This window comes from Opisthocomus hoazin, chromosome Z (genome assembly GCF_030867145.1).
Source record: "Opisthocomus hoazin isolate bOpiHoa1 chromosome Z, bOpiHoa1.hap1, whole genome shotgun sequence".
NCBI classification, from domain to species: domain Eukaryota; kingdom Metazoa; phylum Chordata; class Aves; order Opisthocomiformes; family Opisthocomidae; genus Opisthocomus; species Opisthocomus hoazin.
Window position 1 is genome coordinate 80,152,375 of NC_134454.1, and position 21,011 is coordinate 80,173,385.

The window sequence follows — 21,011 nt, forward strand, 5'->3', positions numbered from 1 at the left end:
CGCACGCGTGCACAGACCCGCTGCACCATCGCACACGCTCGGGCAACGCGCTGCCTTCCCCCAGCCCACGCGGTACCTGCGCACACACAGACCCCCTGCAGACTCCTCCTGCGCACTCCCCTCTCCCCACAGGCGTATGTACTCGTACCTGGACCCTCTACACAGCCCCCCCCGTGCATCCCCTCTCCCCACAGGTGTATGTACTCGTACCTGGACCCTCTGCGCAGCCTCCCTGTGCACTCCCCTCTCCTCACTGGACCCTCTGCACAGCCCCCCCCGTGCAGTCCCCTCTCCCAGCACCCCCTGCCCACACACGCACACGCACACACGCTGCGGCCCCCCCCCCCCCCCCCGCGCCCCCGGCCCCATCCCCATCCCGCCGCCCCGGGGCTGGGTCTCGGCGGGCCGGTCCCGGGGGGGGGGGGTCCCCCGGTGCTGCCGCAAGCCCTGCCCTCCCCGGATGACTCCCTTGACGTGCGCTAGCAAATGGGAGCGGGGAGGGGTGTTTCTGCCTGCCCGCCTGCCACTTGTTGCAAGTGAAAAAAAAAAAAAAAAAAGGAAGAAAGAGAGAAAGAGAGAAAGAAAGAAAAGAGGGAAAAATCCCACCCACCCTCATCTGCTGCGGAATAAAAGAAATATCGGCGGGCGCGGCGCCATGTGAGCGGCGGGCCGGCGGAGCAGCCGGCCGTACCCCCCCGGGACGGCGGGGAGAGCCCCGGGCGGAGCTCGGAGCCGGCGGCAATGGTGGAAAACCCCAGCCTGGCGGCCAAACCCGCCCTGGTGAGGGACGGGGCGGCGGGGGGGGGGGTCGGTAGCGCGGGGGTGCGCGGTGGGAGCGGGGTGGGGATCCCCCGGTGGGAGCGGGGTGGGGGTCCCAGCAGGACAGGGCGCCCGGTGGGACAGAGACGGGGTCCCCGGCGGAGGGGGGCTCGATAGGGGACGGTCCCCGATGGGACCGCCGGGGAGGGGGTAAGGCACCGGAACGGCGGGGGGGGGGGGGGGGGGGGGGCGGTCCAAGCAGGACACGGTCCCCAGCGGACCGAGGAGGGGGGCTTCCCGCACGACAGCGACGGGGGTCCCGGGTGGGACTTGTCCCCGGGGAGAGCCGGGTGGGCGTCCCGCTCGAGGAGCAGGGATGAGGTCCCGCGGGGCCGGGTCCCCCGTGGGGCAGGGTCCCGGTGGGGGAGGCAGCCCCTCCGGCAGCCGGTGCGGCGGCCAACTTTTGGGCAGGGCCCGGGGAGCGGTGGAGGGCGGGTGGGGTAGGGGCTTGCTTCCTCCCTATTCCTCCTCCTCCTCCTCCGGCGGCGGAGCTGAGGCCGTGCCCTGTGCCCGCAGCCGGCGGCCCCGCCGCGGGGGCCGGGGGAGGCGGGGGGGCTGCGCTTGGCGGCGGTGATGGAGAGCCTGCAGCGGCAGCAGACTGCCCGCCTGGCCCGCGGCCCCGACGGCCCCCCCCGACGGGCCCCGGCACAGCCCGGACCCGCACCCGGACCCGGCCCGGGGCCGCCGCCCGCCACCCCCCGCCGCCGCCCGGCCCCCGGCCCGCGCCCACCGCCCGCCGCCGCGGGGGGGGCGGAGGAGGAGGAGGAGGAGGAGGAAGAAGAGGAGGAGGAGGAAGAAGAAGAAGGAGACCCCCGGGAACCGCCGGCCCCCCCGCACCACGAGTGGACCTACGAGGAGCAGTTCAAGCAGGTAGGAGGCATCCACCAGCACCGGCCGCTCCAGGCGGGTATCGCCGGTGTCCCCCCGCGGCCCCCAAACTCGGGGTTCAGCCCCGCTGCTGCCCCCAAACCCCGTCTGCGTGCCGCCCTAAATGGGCAACCCCGCTGCCCCCAGTCCCACCCCAAGTACCCAGTACCCTCGTTACCCCCAGATGTTATCACCATGCCACCCAAAATGGGAACCTCCCAGTGCCCCTCCGCTGCCCCCCAAACCTCATCCCAGGCCAGTACAGTCAGTGCAACCCAGCACCCCTGTCCCGAGGCCCCGTCTTGCCCCAGAGGGGTACCCGCTGCATGCTCCTTCCTGCCCCTGTCCCCGAGCCCTGTCCCACCCCAGCGGGCATCCTCGTGTGCTCCCCTGACACCAAGCCCCGTCCCACTCCTGCCTGATGTCTCCCATCTCCCACACGTTTCCTACACCCATCCCCAGGCCCTGCAGCAGGACGGGGTGCCCGGTGTCCAGGCACCTCCCTGTGCCTGTCCTGACCCATGCGGGCTCCTTCCCTGGTACTTTCCGTGCCAGGCGAAATGGGGTGAGCCCTGTCCAGGGAGGTTTAGCGGAGACAGACCAGGGCGAGGACTCCGGTGTGTGGTCACCCCGAGGAGCTGGCGGGCCACGGAGCCGAGGTCCCCCGTGTCTCTGCGAGCTCCGGGGCTCGTTCCAGCTGGTCAGTGTGGCTCATCGATTCCCTACATTGCTGGAGGGAGCAGCGTGTCCACGCTGTCACCTCACTGCCGGTGGGCAGAGGGGAGACCCCTGTGCCACAGAGGTCTGGCGCAGGGACAGGGCTCCTGGGGCTCGCATATAGGGTGGAGGAAAGGCCTCTCTGTTTTTAACGTGCGTGGATTCCATCCGTGCTGGGTTGTGCAAGCCCTGGTTCTCACGCAGCGGGTGCCACTCCGTGCATCGGTGCGAGCATGAGTGTGAGTGTGAGTGTGAGTGTGGGCTGCACGGCACCAGGTCGGGCTTGTGCTCCCCGCGTGCTCAGCTTCGTTGCGGGAGGAGAGGGGGGCGATGGTGGTGACAGCGTGGGTGACAAGGAGGATGCGGCGAGGGGACAGAGATTGTCCCCATACAGCTGGTGTGTGCCTTTTTAGGATGGCGCTGCTCAGGGGACAGTGGGATGAGGTGACTTACTGGCTCATCCACAGTGGCTCTGGCAGGAGGGGATGGGGACAGCAGCGGGGACCTGTCTTTGGCCCCGGGGATGGCTGGGGTGGGTGCGCTGCATAGGCCGAATATCTCGTCCGGGAAGTGTTACGTTACAACCCGCTGCGCAGAAAAAGGCTGACTGTCCGGTTCCCGGGGTCAGCCGGGAGGTGGGAAGCAGCTCCTCCCTCCTGGGCCTGGGGAAGCTTCTCGTGGAGAAAACATCCCCGGCATTTCATGTCCTTCAGCCTCACGCCCTACCCCCGGCTGGGGCTGCCCGCGCTCCCCGTGCCGGGCGGGAGCAGAGCCGGCGGCGCGGTGTGGGTACCGGGCGATGGGTGGCCGGGGAGGTCGGGGCGGGGGATAAATCCTGCTGCCACTTCCCAGCGTGAGAGCTGGCTCGTGCCTTGCTTGCTCTCTTTTTTTCTCCAACCCTGATTGGAGAGGTGATGGATCCTTGCTCCAGAGACCCACACGCGGGTGTCCCACCTGGTGTCATGTCCCGGATCGGCCCAGGGGACAGTGCGATGTCCCTTATGTTCAGTGCCCGCTGGGTGTGCAGGGGCGAGGGGACCGATTGCCTCTGGGTGTCTTCTCCACGATGAGACAGGGAGAGGGAAAAGGAGCTACCGGGATCATCCCTGCCCTGCCTTTGGCTGGTGCTGTGGTGTATGGGGTGGCAATTTGGGGCAGGCTGTGGTGCCAGCTTGCCTTGGGGTCTGCAGGGTGGCTGTCACTCCTGTCCCTCCGCTGTGATCTACCTGGGAGGGGACACACCCCTGCCTGGGAGGGACGTGTCCCCCTCCCAGACCCTCCCCAGGCTGCAGAGCTGTGCCTCGCCCAGCCTGGGGAACAGGTTCTCTGCTCTCCTCAGGGGCTGAGCGGGGAGGGTGACTTGTGCTCCTGTCTCTGGAGGTTTCCCAGGGGCTGAGCTGTGATGCTGTGGGGCACGGAGGGCGGCATGTGCCTGCTCGCGAGCTGCTGGGGCACCGGCAGCGCGGACATGGGGGTCTTGGAGCCAGAGAGAGGCCTCGTGGTGGCCGGGGATGTGTTTTCCACTGGGACTCCCTGCTTGAAGCTGCCCCGTGCCAGCATGGCACTGCTGGCATCACCTGGGACAGGTGTCAGGTTCTGTCCTTGCTGTCATCCTCCTGGGTGGAGAGGACAGCTGAGCGAGTGCACACCGACAAATCTAGGCTGGTTTGCAGGGGGTGGGCAGGGAGCCACTTCCCTGGCTCTCTGCAGCGAGGAGGGGGACCCGATGGGGACGGGGTGGGAGGACAGTGCAGGACCAGCCATGAGGGGAGGGTTTCCGTGCAGCACGGTGGTGCTAAAAGTGGGAGCAGAGGATGAGGTCGTGGTGGAGAAACCCATCGAGGGTTAACAGGCAAGTGCTGCTTCGCCCAGGAGAGCGTTTTGGGGAAATATCCCATGTGTTTGCCCTGGTTTTATATGTTTCCCGAGGCGCCGGTTTGGAGGGGCTGGCGGGACCTTTGCCCTGATCTGGGAGGGCCGCTCTGATGTTACGGGATTGTGAGACCCCCTCGCCCCTGCCTCTTGCATCAGCCCCCGGCGCCGGTCTATGTACACTCGATAAGGACACAGGGGTAGAGACACGGGCAAAGGTCCGGGAGGTCTCCCGCACCCAGCGCTGCGAGGCAGCCCTGGCCCCGGGGTGGGGGGCACTGAGCGGGGTCTGACTGTGCGCTACCTGTGAGCCCCCCCCTTCCCTGGGGACGAGGATGCCACGAAGCTGCGATGCTGTGGTGCTCCCTCACGTGCTTGACTGGGAGGGTGCTGGGAAGAGCCTGGCGTTGCTGGCGCCAGCTCAGCCCCGTGAATTCAGCTTTCTCCCCTGGGGAGCCACGCACAAACACAGAGAAGGGTGCCCTGGTTTCCTCCAAGGGATAGAAAAGCAACGCCAGGACCAGAGGCTTCCCTCTCCCTCCTCTGGCTCTTCCTGGAGGTGGCCCCACAGGAGGGTCCCCGGCAGGAGGGACCCAGACGCCTGGGGTACGTGCCCACCTCTCCAGCAGCAGAGTGTTTGCCGGCCAGGGCCCCACCGGCGTGTTCAGACCCTTCTGGTTGTGGCTGGGGGGATCAGAACCTCCTGGAGCTCCTTCCTCCCTGGCCAGGAGCAGCATGGGGGGCTGGGGGTGGTGGTGTCAGCACCGGATGGCCCTTTGAGGACCCTCATGTGTCTGGTAGCCTGAGCGGTTAGATCGGGGTGGTTTGCTTTGCCAGCAGCTGTTTGCCATCATCCTCAGCCGTCCCTGGTGTGGTCATTCCTCCTCCCGCCATGATGCTGCTCCTGTCCTGTCTCCCTGCTGCTGGCAGTCACGTCTTGCACCCACCTACCCTTTCCATGCATTTTGGGGGGGTCTCACCAGGCATGAACGGACGTACTCACATCTCAAAGCCTGGAAGAAAGTGCTCCTGAGTTTCACAGAAGCACAGAATCATAGAGTGCTTCGGGTTAGAAGGGACCATTAGAGGTCATCTAGCCCAACCCCCCTGCAGTGAGCAGGGACATCTTTGGCTACATGAGGTTGCTGCAGCCCTCCCTACCATGGCCATCCTGGTCCGTCTGTTCCCCTTCCCGTGCCTCAAAGTCACCCCGAAATGGGTCGGCGGGGCCGTGCAGTGCTCACCCTCCTGCCTCTGTGCCCACTGCTTTCACCTGCGGGGCTGGAGAGGGGGACCCCGGGCAGAGGGAGGTGGTGTCCCTGCCCCAGACCTCGCCTCTGGCTCATCTTTAACCCAGGTGCAGGAACAACAACCGCGGGGCTCCCGGGACTGAATTAGAGGGTCTCCGGTTACACTGCGTCAGGGGGGAGACGATGGACATGGTGTTTGCTCCTGGCAGTGGCTGCCTGGAGGCTCCTCGCCCGCAAGCCTGCGGGCAGAGCTCTGCCCTGGGGCTGGGGCAGCCTGCGGCGGGGAGGCAGAGAGGGTCAGTGTGTTCACCTCCAGCTCCGGCAGCTCCAGGACGAGTGTTGGGGCACAGGGTAGGAGCAGGGGGCTGCTCGGGTACAGCTAGGAGGGCGTATGGAGGTGTTCTGGGTGGGTGGGTGTGCATATAGACCAATGTGGGTGTATGGATCCGTATAAATGCCCCGATAAGTGTAGGGGTGTTCTTCTGAACCCGTGTGAGTGCTGATGCGTGTGTCTGTGGACCCACACGAGTGCCTGTGTGAGTAGGGGTCCCTGGGAGACCCCATGTGCGTGTACGCTTCCGTACAAATGCCTGAGTGTGTATGAACCCGTGTGAGTACCGGTAGGTGTGTGTGGACCTACATGAGTGCCTGGGTATGTATGGATGTGGCCAGATGTGTGTGGACCCATAGGTGTGTGAGTGTCTGAGGGTGACAGAGCCCTGGCACAGGCTGCCCAGGGAGGTTGTGGAGTCTCCTTCTCTGGAGATATTCAAGACCCGCCTGGACAAGGTCCTGTGCAGCCTGCTGTAGGTGACCCTGCTTCGGCAGGGGGGTTGGACTGGATGACCTACAGAGGTCCCTTCCAAAGCTGAACATTCTGTGATTCTGTGAGTCTGTGTGGGACCATGTGTGTGCCTGTATGTGCATGCTGTGCCCACACGTGTCTGAACACACCCACATGCGTGTACAGGGACACGTGTAGTGTCCCAGCATGTATGGGCACTGCTGCGCAGGCATGGACCAGTGTCTCCATATGTTGAGACATATGGACCCGTGGGTGTTTGAGGCAGGGTTTGGGGGCTGAGCCCACCTCCACGGCCACCCCTGCGCCCCTCGCCCCAGGCAGCAGTGCTGAGCAGTCCTGGTGTGGTCTGGTGGATGCTGAGAGCCTCGGTGGCAGCCGCGACACCATCTCTCGAGGGCTCAGGATCGGGGACTCCAAAGAGGAGGTGTAAAAACTAATCACAGGTGTGAGAATAAAGGCGCTGCAGGGGGGAGAGGAGTGCCATCAGGAGCCCCCACCCCACCGCTGCCCCCGCTCCCTCCCCAGCTGCCGCCTCGGAATCGAGTGTGAGTGGGGAGTCTGGGGGGGATGCACCCGCTCGCCGACTTGAGCCTCCGCTGATCCCCTAGTTGGGTTAATAATGGAGGCAAATCCCCTGCGCAGGCAGCAGGCTGGGCAGGGCTGCGGCCGGGAGGTGAGATCTGGTCCCACCGGGGTGCCCGTGGGGGTCTGCAGCTGCGTGGGTGTGCACGATGCTGTACGTGGGGGCTGTGCAGACCTGTCCCCCGGGGCGCAGGGCACGCACTGGGGATGCCCACGTTGGCGGGGCTGCGTTCCCCCGCTGTAGGCTTCAGCTCCAGGTTGCTCCATCCCGGATCCAGCACCCACATCGCGTGTCCGGGGGTGGAGCAGGAGCACACACCATCCCCAGGCGCCCTTTCTGCTCGGGTGCGCGGCTCGTCCGCCAACGGCCAGGGTCTCTGGCACGGGGGGACCACCAGCCCTTCCTCCCCTGTCGTGCCTTCAGAGAAGCCTGAGGAAGGGGATGGGACCGGAGGTGCAGGGGGGTGTCGCTGAGCACCCGATGCACATCCCAGGCGTGCGGACAGACCCCCCCCCACTCACCCAGCCCTATAGCGGGGGTCCGCTTGCACAGACCCCCGTGCGTGCAGGCACATGCCGTGTGTGCACACCTTTGCATGTATAGCTGTCTCTTGGGGTGGGTGCCAGCGCTAGAGAGGGGTCCCCCAGCTCCGTTCGACCCGGGAGGGATCGAGAGGGAGGTGAGGATGGAGGGGGAGGCAGGGATGGAGGTGAAAGCAAGGATGGAGGGGGAGGCGGCGGCGTGGCAAGCGCCCGCAGGTCAGGGAGGTTAACCCGAACAAATCCCCTCATTGACTCCCTGCCCGCTCAGCCATGAACGAGTAACAAGGGGCCGATCGTGGGGGACGCGTGCTCGCTGGGAGCCAGGACCTCTTCCCTGTCCCCTCAGCCCCCAGATCAGATGGGTGTGGGACGGTGGGACGGCGGCCACGGTCGGTGCCCGCGGTGGCACCACGCAGTGTCTTTCCTTGGGCTCTGACCACGCCAGCGCCCCGTGCCTCAGTTTACCCTCCTGCAAAATGGGTTGAGGAGGAGGCTGGGGACCCTATGAGCCCCGTCTTCACCCCGGGACCGGGCAGGGGGGCTGCTGTCCCAAGGCCAGCACCACCAGCAAACAGTCCCTCACCTTGCGTGAAGCCGGGTTAATGTTTGCAGCAGGCAGCTCTCCCGGGAGCAGCGGCGCCCGCCGCTGCAGAGAGGGGGGTTTTAATGACCTGCCGGATCCGCCGCATTATCAGCGCTGATTAAACCTGCTGCTCTATAAAGCGCCGTTAAATATTAAGCGTGATGAAAGGCTGTTGGGGGGAGCCGCGGCAGTGGGACACAGGGCTCCGGACAGGGGTGTCCAGGCACACCGGTGGAGTGACCGCTGAGGCTGGGTGTGTTGGGGCAAGTGAGCACCCCAACGCCCGTCAGGGCTGTGGGGTCGGGGGAGCAGCCCCCCCGCAAGAGCCAGCAGCACCTTCGAATGCAGCCGGCGTCCAGGCAGAGCCGTCCCGTAACCATTAACTTATTAACGACTGGTGGCGGAGGCGAGCGGTGGCTCGCAAGGTCAGGGGGTGGTTTGTGCCCGGCGGGGAGTGAACTGTCCCCCAGCTCTGTCACTGGGGACGGGCGGGGGGACAACCTGTGACCCTTGGTGCCTTTGTGTGTGCCGCGTGTCTGGGAGGGCTCTGACCGTGGGCGCTGTTGGGGTCCATGCACCCCGGGGTGCACGGGGCTGTGCGTCAACTGGAAATAGCCAGCTCCTGTGGTTGCAAGCCTGCAGGGTAAACTGAGGCACCGACAGCTTTCCTATCCCCCCGATGCCGTCAGGACACTGGGGGGAACACCCCAGTGTCCGGGTGCCTGGGGACGCCATCCCCCTGGGGAAGGAGCCAGGGACCAGAGGCGACGGCGATGCTCCAGAGGGGTGCAAGGACTCAAAAGCAGCCCATCAGCCGCCGGCCACCCGTGGCGTGCAGCCGCACCCCGGGAGGCTGGTGGGGTACGCGGAGACGAGCATCGCCTGAGCTCCCTGCGTGAACAGCAGCCGGATGGAAAAATTAGCAGTGCGGCTAATCAATGTGGTGCATATTAAGCGGCTCGGGGTTAGGGGGGGAGATTCGAGGCAGGGGGGAGCCGAGCAGGGTCCGGGATCGATACAGTTCGTATTAAGTGGATTAAATCCTGGTTGCCGATCTGATCCCTCGCTGCTGGCAGGAGGTGGCAGCTGAGCGGGGGCTGCGGGGGGTCCTGCTGCGATCGCTTCCCTTGGCAGTAGGGCTCTGGGGGGGCCAGGGGGGACTCGCTGAGGCAGGATAGCCTGGAGATGCCTGGGGGGTGGCTTAGCACCTCACCGCAACCCTCCTCTGTCTAGGGAATCAGCTGTGCTAAGGGGTGTCAGGGACCCCAGCTCCAGCCCTACAAGCCTCCCCAGCTCCGGGAGAGGCATCTCCTGGGTGAGTGAGAGGTGTTAACAACGATATTTAATCGCAGTGAGGAGGAGGCACATGGTCTATTCACATCCCTTTAATAAACCGTGTTCGATCCACTGACCTTTAACCTGCCCGACAAGCCCAGTTATCCCCGTCCCTTAAGGAATAAAGATGTCGCCATGGCGATGGGATGATGGGAGGGAGCGGGATCCCCAGAGCTGCACCCAGGGCTGGGTGGGGATGAGGACAGCCTGCTCTGGCCCTGCACCAGCACCAGGGTAGAGGTGGGGCGGTGCTGGGGGTTCCGCGGTTTTCTGGGGGGGGCCAAGCACCACGGACGGGGTCCCCCAGGTCGGCAGAGCGGAGCTGCGCTGCGCACCGGCGGATATCGATCCCTGGGCTTGACAGTTTAATACTTCTGTTTATAGAGGAATATAGTTACATCGATGGCGTTAAATGAGTTACTAATTATATCAATACAAACACGATTAAAAGGGTCCTTGCTCATAGGTCACCGCAAGCAGGAGCCGCTGCTCGTGTTGCACAACTGCCCCCGGGCAAGTCCTGCCTGACTGCTCCGAGGTGCACGGTGGGGGGATGCTCTGGGGTGGTGTGTGCCCCTGCGGGGTGTGGGGCATCCGTCCGGGGGGACTGTGTGCCTGTCTGGGGTTGTGCGTGCCAGTCCGGGGCTGTACGCACACGTACGGGGTTGTGTGGTCCCGTCTGGGGTTGTGTGTTCCGGTCAGGGGTTGTGCATGCGCGTGTGGGGTTCCATCTGAACAAGAAGAAGAACTTCTTCACTCTGAGAGTGACGGAGCCCTGAACCAGGCTGCCCAGGGAGGTTGTGGAGTCTCCTTCTCTGGAGATATTCAAGACCCACCTGGACAAGGTCCTGTGCAGCCTGCTGTAGGTGACCCTGCTTCGGCAGGAGGGTTGGACTGGGTGACCCACAGAGGTCCCTTCCAGCCCCAAACATTCTGTGATTCTGTGATTCTGTGATCTGGGGTTGTGCATGCACACGTGGGGTTGTGCAAGTCCATCTGGGGTTGTGGGTGCGCAGCTGGGGTTGTGAGTGCCTGCCTTGGGTAGCGTGTGCCCATCTGGGGTGGTGCACGCACGGTGCCGCGCGTGCGTGTGCGGCCGTGCCTGCTCACGCGCGGCTGTGCGTGCTCGCAGGATGCTGCGCGCATCCGGGCACGGCTGTGTGTGCCTGTGTGGGGATTTGCACCCGCGCGGGCTGTGTGTGCGTGTGCAGGGTCGTGCACGCTCCCGTGACGTTCTCCGCACCCGTGCGGGGTCGTGCACACCGACGCAGGGTTGTGCGTGCCCCGTGCAACCTGTGTGGGGTTGTGTCAGCCCGGGTGGGGTTGTGTACACCCACATCAGGGGTGTGTGCCCCCACGGAGATTGTGTATGACCCTGGGGGGTTGTGATCTGCCGCTTTGATGGTCAATCCGTAAGTGGGGCTGGAGGGGACCACGCTGCCCACCCTGCAGGAGGAGGAGGGTGAGGGCAGGGCCAGGTGCTCAGTGTACGATGGAGCTGGCTTCCTCCTCAGGGCTGGGGGTTTCCGGGGGTCCCTCCATTCTGGAAGCTGTAGCAGACCACCACCCATGCCACCCCATGGGATCCCTGAGAGCCTGTGGCACCTGGATTGCGTTGCCAGCCTTGGCTGGGACCCAGCCCACACCCCCATCAGCAAGCACCCCCCCAAACCACCTCCCCTCCAGCCTGAGCATCCCCAAATCTTGTGGGACGCCCTGTGCGTCCCCTGTTACTTGGTTCCACTCTCGTCTCCACTTAAAAGCTGACCTTTGCTCCCTGTTTGATGTAACGTGTTTTTGCATCTCAGTGCCCCACAGATAAAAGGTTAGAGGTTAATAAATGGTGGAAAAATAGATCCCAGCACTTGGAGGTCACATCTGTTTCGGGGGCTGGAGGCAAGGGTGGCACGCGCTGGGTGGGATCCTGCCTGCCTTGGCGGGTGCAGAAGTGTGAGCAGCTCCCTGGGGGTCCAGCAGAGCTGTGGATGATGCTGAGCTCGTGGCACAGGAGCCCACCAGCTGGGCTGAGCCCCCAGGAAGGTGCTGTCTTTGCCCTGCCATGGGACGGGCAGCAGTTGCTGGTTTTGGGGGGTTTGCTCCTGCTTTGACAAGCCAGGAGCTCTCAGGGGGTGGAAATGGGCTCAGCATGGAGCGATGAGGGTCAGAGCCCTGCTGCAGGCACGGACAGAGAGGGAAATGCAGGCAAAGCCTGGCTCACACAGCCTTCCTGGGGTGGAAATCAAAGCAGCCCCCCTGGAGCTCTGCTCCGAGCCTGACCTAGTTATGGTAATCGATGGCTGGAGTTGCTCCTGGGAAAGGGCAGGCAATGGGGAGGGGGCACAGAGCGGGGCAGGGAGCACCACGGTGGAGGGGAGGGACAGGGTGCTGGCACCCAGGGGCCAGGGCACCCTGAGAGCACCCCGCTGTGATGAGGGGATGGGTAGGTGGCATGCAGAGGGCAAGGAACGGGCAGGGATGGAGCACCATGGATGGAACGGCTCAGAGCGGGGCAGTCAGCACCCTGGGTGTGGCGGGAGACAGGCAGGAGCACCCACAGACTGGGTTAGGGACAGGCAGTTTGCACCCGTGGGTTGGATGAAGGACTGTGTTCAATGTGTCTGCTTGGTGACGGGAACCGTGGGGTGTCCGTGGAAGCATCCCCACACCCCAGTGTGTCCCCATGTCCCCCCGTCCCTGCATACCCACATCTCCGCGTCCCCCAAGCCCCTGCGTCCCCACGTCCTTACATTCCCCTGCCCCCGCACCCCCATATCCCTGCATCCGCGTGTCCCCACCACATCCCCGCATCCCCCCATCCCCACGTCCCCGCAGCCTGACACATCCCCGCAGCCCGGCTCCCTTTATCTGCCCGGTGAATGATGTGCCGTCTGGAGGCGGGGTGCTTCCTTCCTATCGGTTTTTAACGGCCTTTCCCAGCACAATTGTTTTTTAAACGACTCTATTTTGTGCCTTGACTTTGTTTTCTAGCTTGCATTTCTTTGTATATGTTTTGGAAATCCATTCTGGACTGCTGAGTTTTGTTTCTTTTCAATGGCTTTAAATTCTTACCAGGCTCGCTGGGAGGAATCGGTGTCTATAGCGCCTTCGATTGGTGCTAATTTTTCCTTCATGTGCTCTGACTTTTACTGCTGGGCCATCGATCTGGCGGGCTCCAATTTGTCACGGTCACCCAGGCGCTGTGCTGGAATCAGGCGAGCCCCGGCTTCCGCACAGAGCCGGCGCTTCGTGTCCCCGCTGTAGGGGCTGCGCTCGCCTCCCCCGTGCCGTCCATCGGCTGTCCGTGTGTCCGGGAGCTGCGTCCGTCCGAGAGACGCGGGAGCATCCGCACAGCCGTATGTGTGCGACCACGCTCACACTCGCCGGCGCGCGCATCTGACCCGCTGCGGGAAGTCCTCGTGCCCCGCAGGGACGCGTCGCTGCCGTGATCACAGCCCGGTCCCCCGTGGGCATCGGAGGGAGGTGGATTTGGGGTCCTCGTGCCCTGACAGGGGAGGTGGCTTTCGGGGCGCCATGCTGTCGTGGTGTAAGCCGGCAGCCGGCGACTGGGACCAGACAGCCGCTCGCTCAGTCCTCCCCCCCCGCAGTGGGATGGGGAGGAGAACGGACAAAAAGTGATACTCGTGGGTTGAGATAAAGACAGTTTAATACAACTAAGGAAGGAGTAAAAATAATAATATGAATAAGAAGAATATGCAAAACAAGCAATACACAATACAATTTTTCTCACTGCCCAACAAGCAGTTGCACAGCCTGTCCCTGAGCAGCGATCACGGGACCCTCGGAAGTCCCAGGATCTGCGGATCTCGCAGATCCCTGCCCCCCCAGCCAATCCCCGTTTGTATACCGAGCGTGATGTCCACGGTGTGGAATATTTCCGCTGGGCAGCTTGGTGATCTGCCTGGCTGTGCTCCCTCCCAGCTCCTGCACACCTGCTCGTGAGCTGAATATGGGAAACTGGGAAAAGTCCTTGATTTGCTAGCATGAACTAAAAACATAAATATATTAATCAGCATTCTTCTCACACTAAATCCAACACACGGCAGCTACTGGGGAGTAAATTTACTTTGTTCCAGACGAAAGCAGGATACATGCCCGGCTGAGGGAGGAGGATTGGCAGCGCGTCCCTTTGCGGAGGCGTCTCGAGCTGTCCTTGGCCATTGATCAGGCCCCGTCTCGCAGTGACACGGCTCGGGCCGTGCTTATCAGGCCATCGATAGCCCCGTCACCCGGCTGAGCGGGGCAGCCCTGGCACTCGCTGCTCCCTCACTGGCACCCATCGCCCTGCCCCGGGAAGGGACCAGCGTCTCCCCAGTGCGGGTGGATGGGTGTCCCTGCAGGTCAGGATGCCGATCCCGTGGTGGGACCTGGTTAACACCGGCACTGCGCAGTGCCAGGAGCTGACGGAGCCAGAGCAGGTCTGAGCATCCCGGTCCCAGCGACCTGCCTGCGCGCCTGGGGTTTGCCACCGCTCTGTCGACGTGGTCTTCGTCATCTTCCTGGGCTGAAATGCTGTCATCCCTCTGCCTAGTGAGGAGAGGGGCAGGGAAACTGAGGCACGGGTGCAGTATCTCTGCTGCTAAACAGTTGGTGGTGCGTGGGGAGCCAGCGCCAGCCCCCAGACACGGGGAAAGCCCAGCACTGCTGGCTTGGGGGTCCCGTCTGTGGGGCAGGGAGAGGCTCTCGTTGCTGGCAGAGTGGGCAAGTGGGGCCAGGGGCGATGCTGCGTCCTGGCACAGGCAGGGTCCTGCCCCTGGCACTGCCCTCCTCTGCCTCGTGTGCCCCCGTACGCTGTCAGCGCTGACCCCTCTCTCTCCCCCCCTCTCCAGCTCTACGAACTGGACGAGGACCCGAAACGCAAGGAGTTCCTGGACGACCTCTTTGGCTTCATGCAGAAGAGAGGTAAAGGTGGGTGGCTGGGGTGGGGACCGCTGGCACCCCTGCCCCAGCTGGTGAGGAGGGGGCTCACGGCATGGCCCACTAACGCACCGAGCTGCTGCAGGTCTCTACAAGCCCCCCCAGCAGAGCCTCCCCCCCCCCCCCACCTACACACACGTGTAAACTCACACTCCACACATTTGCCCCTGCTGCCCCAAGTGGACCCCCCAACGGTGCTGTCCAGAGGGGCTCCGCTGGGACCCCCGCCCCGAAATGGGGCTGGTGGCAATGCCCACCGGCGATGCCCAGCGGGGGTGCCCGCCAGCGGTGCCTGGTTGGCGTATCCCTTGGTGACAGCCGTTAGCAACGCCCGTTAATTACGGCCCTTAGCAGTGCCCGTTTGCAGGGCCTTTTGGTGGTGCCCGGTGGGGATGCCCGTTCCTGGCACCTCTGAGCGATGCCGCAGGAGTGGGGTCTGCGATCCGGGCAGCACCGGGCGCCCAGGGGTTAAGGGCTCGCCAGCCCGCCCGGCTGCATCGGAAATCTTTGCTATCGGCATGGGGGGCCGCGCTGGCTCCCGGGGACTCGATAAATGCTTTAACCTTCGCCCTCCCCAGCCGGGCCTGCGACAATTAAAAGTTGCCGAGCGCGGGCGTGTGGCCGGCCGTATTAATTAGAGCCTTTTGCCGGTGTGTGGATTAATGAACACGCCGCTCAATAGCCAGTAAACCCCAGGCAGAGGTTAATGCTGAGCTAATTAACGGGGGAATGCTGGGGGGGCTGGGGAGGGGGGTGCGGGAGCGGCAGGGCTGGCTGTGTGCAGGGCGAGGGTGGGCAGAAAGGGGCAGTCACCCCCAAGTCGTGCCCGTGGGAAGGGTGCTGAGGGGCGGCAGTGATGGACTTTGGGGCTGGGCTGAGACCCCACAAACTTGTTTCACCCAGGGCTGTGTGTCAGGGGGCTGGCACGGCCACGGGGCTCACGCTGCAGCCCAGCTGGAGGCAGGGGAGGCTGGGCGCTGCCCCACGGGTGCCCCCCAGTCCCCCAGCCCCAGTGCAGGGCTGTGGGGAGCGAGCAGAAGCATCACTGCTGCCTCGGCCCCCCCAGCATCCATCAGCCGCAAGATTCATGGGCTGTTCCGAGGCTTCATTATCTCTCTCTCCAGAGCTAATTAACTCCCTTGCCATTGGGGCCAGGGCTAATTAAGCGAGCTCCTGGCGGTGCGAGGAGGAGGAGGGAAGGAGCCCGATGCTTCCCTGCCAGCGCTGCTCCTCATCCCTGTCCCGCTCCTGTCCCCTCCATCCCATGCGCCCTCCCCACGGGTGGCATCCCCTCGGGGAGGGCAGGTGGGTAGGGGGGTGCCGGTGCGGGTGTGCGTGCGCCTGTTGGAGGACTAAGGGATTTTGGAGCCAACTAGCCAAGAGAAAGGAGACAGGAGGGCTACGAAGCAGGGACAGTGTCCCGGGGATCGTCGGGAGGTGGCTGAGAAGCAGCAGCCCTGAGCAAGCACGGGTGCTGCCGGGGCACCCAGGGGTGCGTGGGCAGGGGCCTGCGACCCCCGGGCTGCGTCCCCAAGGTGGCAGCGGGTCAGCGGGGATCGATGTCTACAGGGTGAGCCCTAATGAAAGGGGCTGCATCCCCGCTGTTGTCTGTCAGGGCACTTTCAGCACTGGCATTTGTCAGCGGGATGGAAGATTAGCGGGGCTGAAAAGTGGACTGGGGACAGGAGGCATCAGGGACCCCATGGCGCGGGGCAGGGAAACTCCAGTGATACCGTCACCCCCATCAGACATGGGGTACAGGCAATGGGGCACCTCGTCCCCATACCCTAACATCTGCTGCACCCCAGCAGTGGCAAACTGGGATGTACGGGGACTATTTCTGCATTTGCGCACCAAGGGTCCACAAAGACCCCCCACCTCCCCACCAAGCCAAGGGCCCTGCGGATAAAATGGGGCCATTAATCAATCAAGGAGCGAATTGCAGTGCCACAAGGGCCGCATCACCTCCCTGGGCTTTTGTGCCGCTCGCCCTGGCTGGGGCCGGGGCCATCACTCTGCGGGGACGCAGACAGGTCCCTTTGTCAGCAGGACGGGCACCGGCCGCCCACCCCGCGTGGCCCCGAGATTAATGGCGAGCCGCTTTCATTAGCCGCCACAGTTGGGGAGGGGTGAAGAGAAAAGAAGTCTGTGGGCCATCGATCGGGGGCTGAGACCCCGCAAACTCGTTGGCGTGTCAGAGAGAACCTCCCCCCCTTGCCCGAGGTGATGGGGCTGTCGACAGCAGCCCCTGGGCAGGGCTGGCGAGGGACCGCTGGCAGATATCGAGTCGATATCTCTGCCTTTTTCCCAGGAGGATAAACTCTTCTCCCCCTTCTGACCGGGCAAACAACACAGACACCAAAAAAAAAAAAAAAAAAAAAAAAGTTAAATGAACTCAGTAAAGGAATAAAAAGAGCTCATTTTTCAGGCTTATGTGAAGAAGCCGAGCCAATATCGGGGCCATAAATTAGGGATGCTGGAGGATGGCGGTGAGTGACAGCTTCGTTTGAGGGACGAAGCGCGGCCGTGACAGCCTCCCCAGGCCAAATGGATGGCTTTCCGATACCATCCGCACCCCGCCGCCCCACAGGAGGAATAAATACGGGGTGGGATGGGATGCTTGTCCCTCCTCTGCCCTGCTGCAGCCCCCAGCCACTGCCCAGACCGTCACCCCAAGTCACCATGAGGCAGAGCAAGGCTGTGGGACTATTTGGGGATACCAGAAAAGTGGGGAGGGAGTTGTAACTGGTCCCAGTGGCTGTGGGGACCATGCTGGTTTGTGCTGTGCTCACAGAGTCCTGGTGACCCTATGTCTCCTTGCCCCATGGCCGTGGTGGGGGGACGATGCTGGGGGTCCACAGATCAGCGTCCCTGTTGGGGACACTTGGAGGGGATTTGGGGTCAAGTCTCTTGGCAGGGGGGCAATGAAGGCCTAGAAGCAGTCAGGGGCTGCTGTGGGGATCTGTGGGGTGGGGAGTCTCTCCGTGCACTCATGGGGGAGTCCCCCTCCATGGGGCTCTGAGGGGCATTTTTAAGAGATAGAACCTCTCCGTAGGGAGGTTATGTGGTGAGTTCCTCCAGAAGGGTTAGGGGGGAATCCCTCTTCAGAGAAGGTTACAGGGTGAGTCCCTCTAAAAAGTTTAAGGGGGGTTCTGTATTTATGAGGGTCTGAAAGGGGATTAGAAAGAGAGTCTTCCTAGGACGGTCGGAGAGGTTTTGAGAGGAGATGCTTTCTAGGGAGCTCTAAGCGTTGGGAGGGGGACTCTCTCAAAGGGGCTCTGAAGAAGGCCTTTTGCCCATCCCACCTTGCCCCCAGATCCCAGCCGAGACCACACCCAGCCCCACTAACAGCTCCATCAATGGGGACCCTGTGCCAGCACGCCAGGGTCTGCCAGCATGGTACTGCTCTCCCAGGCGCCCTGGGGTCCTGTGTGCACCCCAGTGCCCCTGGGTGCTCACCCGGGCATGGAGAGGCGCATCTGCCTTGGGGGGCAGCCGGTACCCGCAGCGGCTGTGGGGACAGGGTGGGGGCCGTGTCCCCAGGGAGTGAGGGTCCACGTGGGCTCACCCCACACCCTTTCCTCTCCCCCATACGCGGCTGGAAGGGACGCCCGTGAACCGCATCCCCATCATGGCCAAGCAAGTGCTGGACCTCTACACACTGTACCGTCTGGTGACAGACAAGGGTGGCCTGGTCGAAGTCATCAACAAGAAGATCTGGCGGGAAATCACCAAGGGCCTCAACCTACCTACCTCCATCACCAGCGCTGCCTTCACCCTCCGCACGCAGTGAGTGCCTGGCAGCAGGGGGACACCTGGGGGGACACCCGCCCTGGGGCACCCATCGGCTTCGATGTCCCGGAGCCCCAGTCGGGGTCTGGCGTGGGGTGCCCCAACAGGGGATGGAGGGCTCTGCCCCCTCCCAGATGCCATCCCCGCCCCGGTGTCCGCTCAGCACGGGGCTGGCTGGAAGGCGCGTGGTGCTCGGTCTCATCCTGGCTCTCTCCCCGTGCAGATACATGAAGTACCTGTATCCCTACGAATGTGAGAAGCGGGCGCTGAGCTCTCCCGGGGAGCTCCAAGCTGCCATCGACAGCAACCGGCGGGAGGGACGGAGGCAGACTTTCGGCACGGCGCTCTTCAACTACTCGCCGGCCGGCACCCCAGCCCTGCTGGGCTCCCCCAAAATGCCTCTGCCTGCTCTCAGCCTCTCCACGCACAGCTGTGGCCAGCTCGGACAAGTGCACGCCGTTAAGAAAGGTGGGTGAGGACTACGTCTGCGCCACGGCGGGCATCTCCCCGCTGGGATGGACGCTGCTCTGGCAGCAGGGATGTCCCCTTCCTGCTCTTGCCCTTTTTAGCTGGGGGAAAAAAAGGAGTAGTTTTGTTTGTTTGGTGCCTGTCTGGTTCTGAGAAAGTTCTGTTTCTCCTGATTTTGGATGGGGACCAAGCCCAGATGCTGGGGATGGTGGCCCCCCCTGCCCTGTGCTGCTGGGATGGAGGTGGTGCCAGCTGGGGATGGTGAGGTGGGATGGTGACTGGGGCACCTGCTGAGCTCTCTGGTTGTTGCAGAGGACGGCGTGCTGGCAGCGGCGGTGCCGGGCCGCATCGCTATACCGGTGGGACTGGCTGGCCACCACCTCGCAGCGGCCCAGGCAGCAGCCGCCTCGCAGGCAGCGGTGCTGGAGCAGCTGCGGGAGAAGCTGGAGACGGGGGAGCCCCCGGAGAAGAAGGTGGCCCTGACAGCAGAGGAGCAGCAGCGGCTGGTGCAGCATGCACTGCAGCACAACCTCCTGGCCGTGGCCTCCCAGTTCCCCATGAACGTCAAGATCTCCAGCCGAGGTAGTGGGATGAGACACCTGGGCTTGGGTCACCCCATCCCCTGGCACCCCAGGAGGGAGCAGCAGCAGCTGGAGAAGAGCAGGGATGGCCGGAGAGGCTGAGGCCCCGCTCCTCTCTCGCGCAGGTTCTTGTTTCTGTTTCTCTTAGTGCTCATATTGGTATTTCCTTTCCCCAGATGACAGACAGGAGACCGCATTGAACCTGTCCACCAACGGCATTAGCAGTATCAACATGTCAATAGAAATAAATGGAGTTGTCTACACAGGTAAATAGAAGGGCCGCTTGGCCCGTGTAATTGCGGCCGGGAAATCCAATAACTTATAGCCACTGCCTGGCCAGCAAGTCCTTCCTTCAATCTGATGTCTTTACTATAAAATCCATTGTAATGAAGTGGCAGGGCCTAGGGAGAGGGGGCAGGAGAAGGAGGGGGTCAGCAGGATGGAAATTGGCTCCCAGCAGGGGCCAGCAACGGAGGGCCAAAGTGGGGCATGGATGGATGGACAGACGGACGGACGGACTCAGGCTAAGAAGTGCAGAAAGGCACTTGAGGTCATGCCCCACTTCAGGGTCCTCCAGGCAGGGCTTGGATTTGGGGTCATCCTGACTCTGGTGTGCCCAGAGGGTCTCTGGCTGGGTGTGGGGGTGAGCTGGTCGCACAGCGTGGTGTCAGGTGCCGGGGTGAGTGTTGGGGTGCTTTGCTCGAGTAGAGGCTTCTTCAGGGTGCCGATGTGCACCTACCTGGCTAAGCAGTTCACCCCGTCCCCCCCAGCTCTCTGCCGGCCCCTCTGAGACACCCCTAATTAGAATTGCTGGCTTTTCCTTCAGGACTTAAACATTTAACGAGCTGGAAAAGGGTCAGGGCTGACCAGCACGCGGGGCTGGCAGCCAAACAGTCCCGGGCCACCTCACGGGCTGCCTCGCACAGGTGAGGGTGGCTGGGCCAGGAGAGGCACCAAAGGTGATGGGGGGGCACTGGAGCCCCCAGGGGTGCTGGTCCCACCCTCCCCAGCCTGGGTACTGGGGGCCAGGCAAGCAGAGCCCCCAACCCTGGGCTTGCCCTAACCGCCTTGCTCTTGCTCTTGCTCCCCAGGCATCCTGTTCGCCCGCCGGCCCCCGGCTCCCCTGGCACCCGGTGGAGGGAGCACCCACAGCCGGCCGAACCCCATGCCTGCCCCGAACCCCCTGTTCCCAGCCCCCTCGAACAGCCACACTCCCTCCAGCACCTCACCATAAGGGAGATACCCCGCCCCGAAAGCAGCTGGGGGTCTCCAAGGCCTGGGCAGGCTGAGCTGTGAGACCAGGCTGGGATGGGGGACGTGAAGGTGCCTCATGCTGCAATACTGAGCTGTGTCCGTGCAAGGCTGTGAGCACCCACGTGGGCCCTTTTGTCCCTTACCCCACTCGTGGGACCCCTTCCCCGTGCGTGCCCTCCGACACACGCACCGTCCTTCCCAGGCGCTGCCCCCAGGTCCATCCCCCACACACAGCTCCTGCCTGCCCCGCTGCCCGGGGCACCCCCAGGCCCCGCATGCTGCGTCCCCGACACACTGCAGCCCCTACACGCGCCTCCATGTGTACACTACATCCTCCACGTTGCCACACTCGATGCACACGCCACGCCTCCCACCTGCTGTCCCCCCTATACAGAGCTCTATGCACACTGCGTTCCTTCTGCGCCCTGTCGATGCACACGCCGCGTCCCCTTCACGCTGCGTCGCCTGCAAACCCCCCAGTGCACGCACTGCGTCCCCGTTCACGCCGTTGATGCCCACGCTGCACCACCTGTGTGCACCCTCGGTGCAAACACTGCAGGCCCTACGCGTGGCAGCCCCTGTAAACCGTAGCCCCTGTACGCTGCGTC

The 21,011-nt window shown here is 63.6% G+C and overlaps 1 protein-coding gene across 1 annotated transcript; it reads left to right on the plus strand.

Annotated features, from left to right (window-relative positions):
* Positions 1–741: 741 nt before the first annotated feature.
* ARID3C (AT-rich interaction domain 3C) lies at positions 742–20,923 on the plus strand. Its single transcript, XM_075411119.1, has 8 exons — positions 742–780; positions 1,336–1,689; positions 14,221–14,293; positions 17,914–18,097; positions 18,324–18,568; positions 18,881–19,150; positions 19,326–19,415; positions 20,241–20,923. The coding sequence occupies exons 1-8, from the start codon at positions 742–744 to the stop codon at positions 20,381–20,383; spliced, it is 1,398 nt and encodes a 465-aa protein (XP_075267234.1). The 3' UTR covers positions 20,384–20,923.
* Positions 20,924–21,011: the final 88 nt, after the last annotated feature.

Bases quoted from the DNA above. Each gene is read 5' to 3' on its own strand.
- ARID3C (XM_075411119.1), top strand. From the start codon at position 742: ATGGTGGAAAACCCCAGCCTGGCGGCCAAACCCGCCCTG. The intron at 1,690-14,220 runs GTAGGAGGCATC...CCCCCTCTCCAG, and splicing joins ACGAGGAGCAGTTCAAGCAG to CTCTACGAACTGGACGAGGA. The intron at 18,569-18,880 runs GTGGGTGAGGAC...TGGTTGTTGCAG, and splicing joins AGTGCACGCCGTTAAGAAAG to AGGACGGCGTGCTGGCAGCG.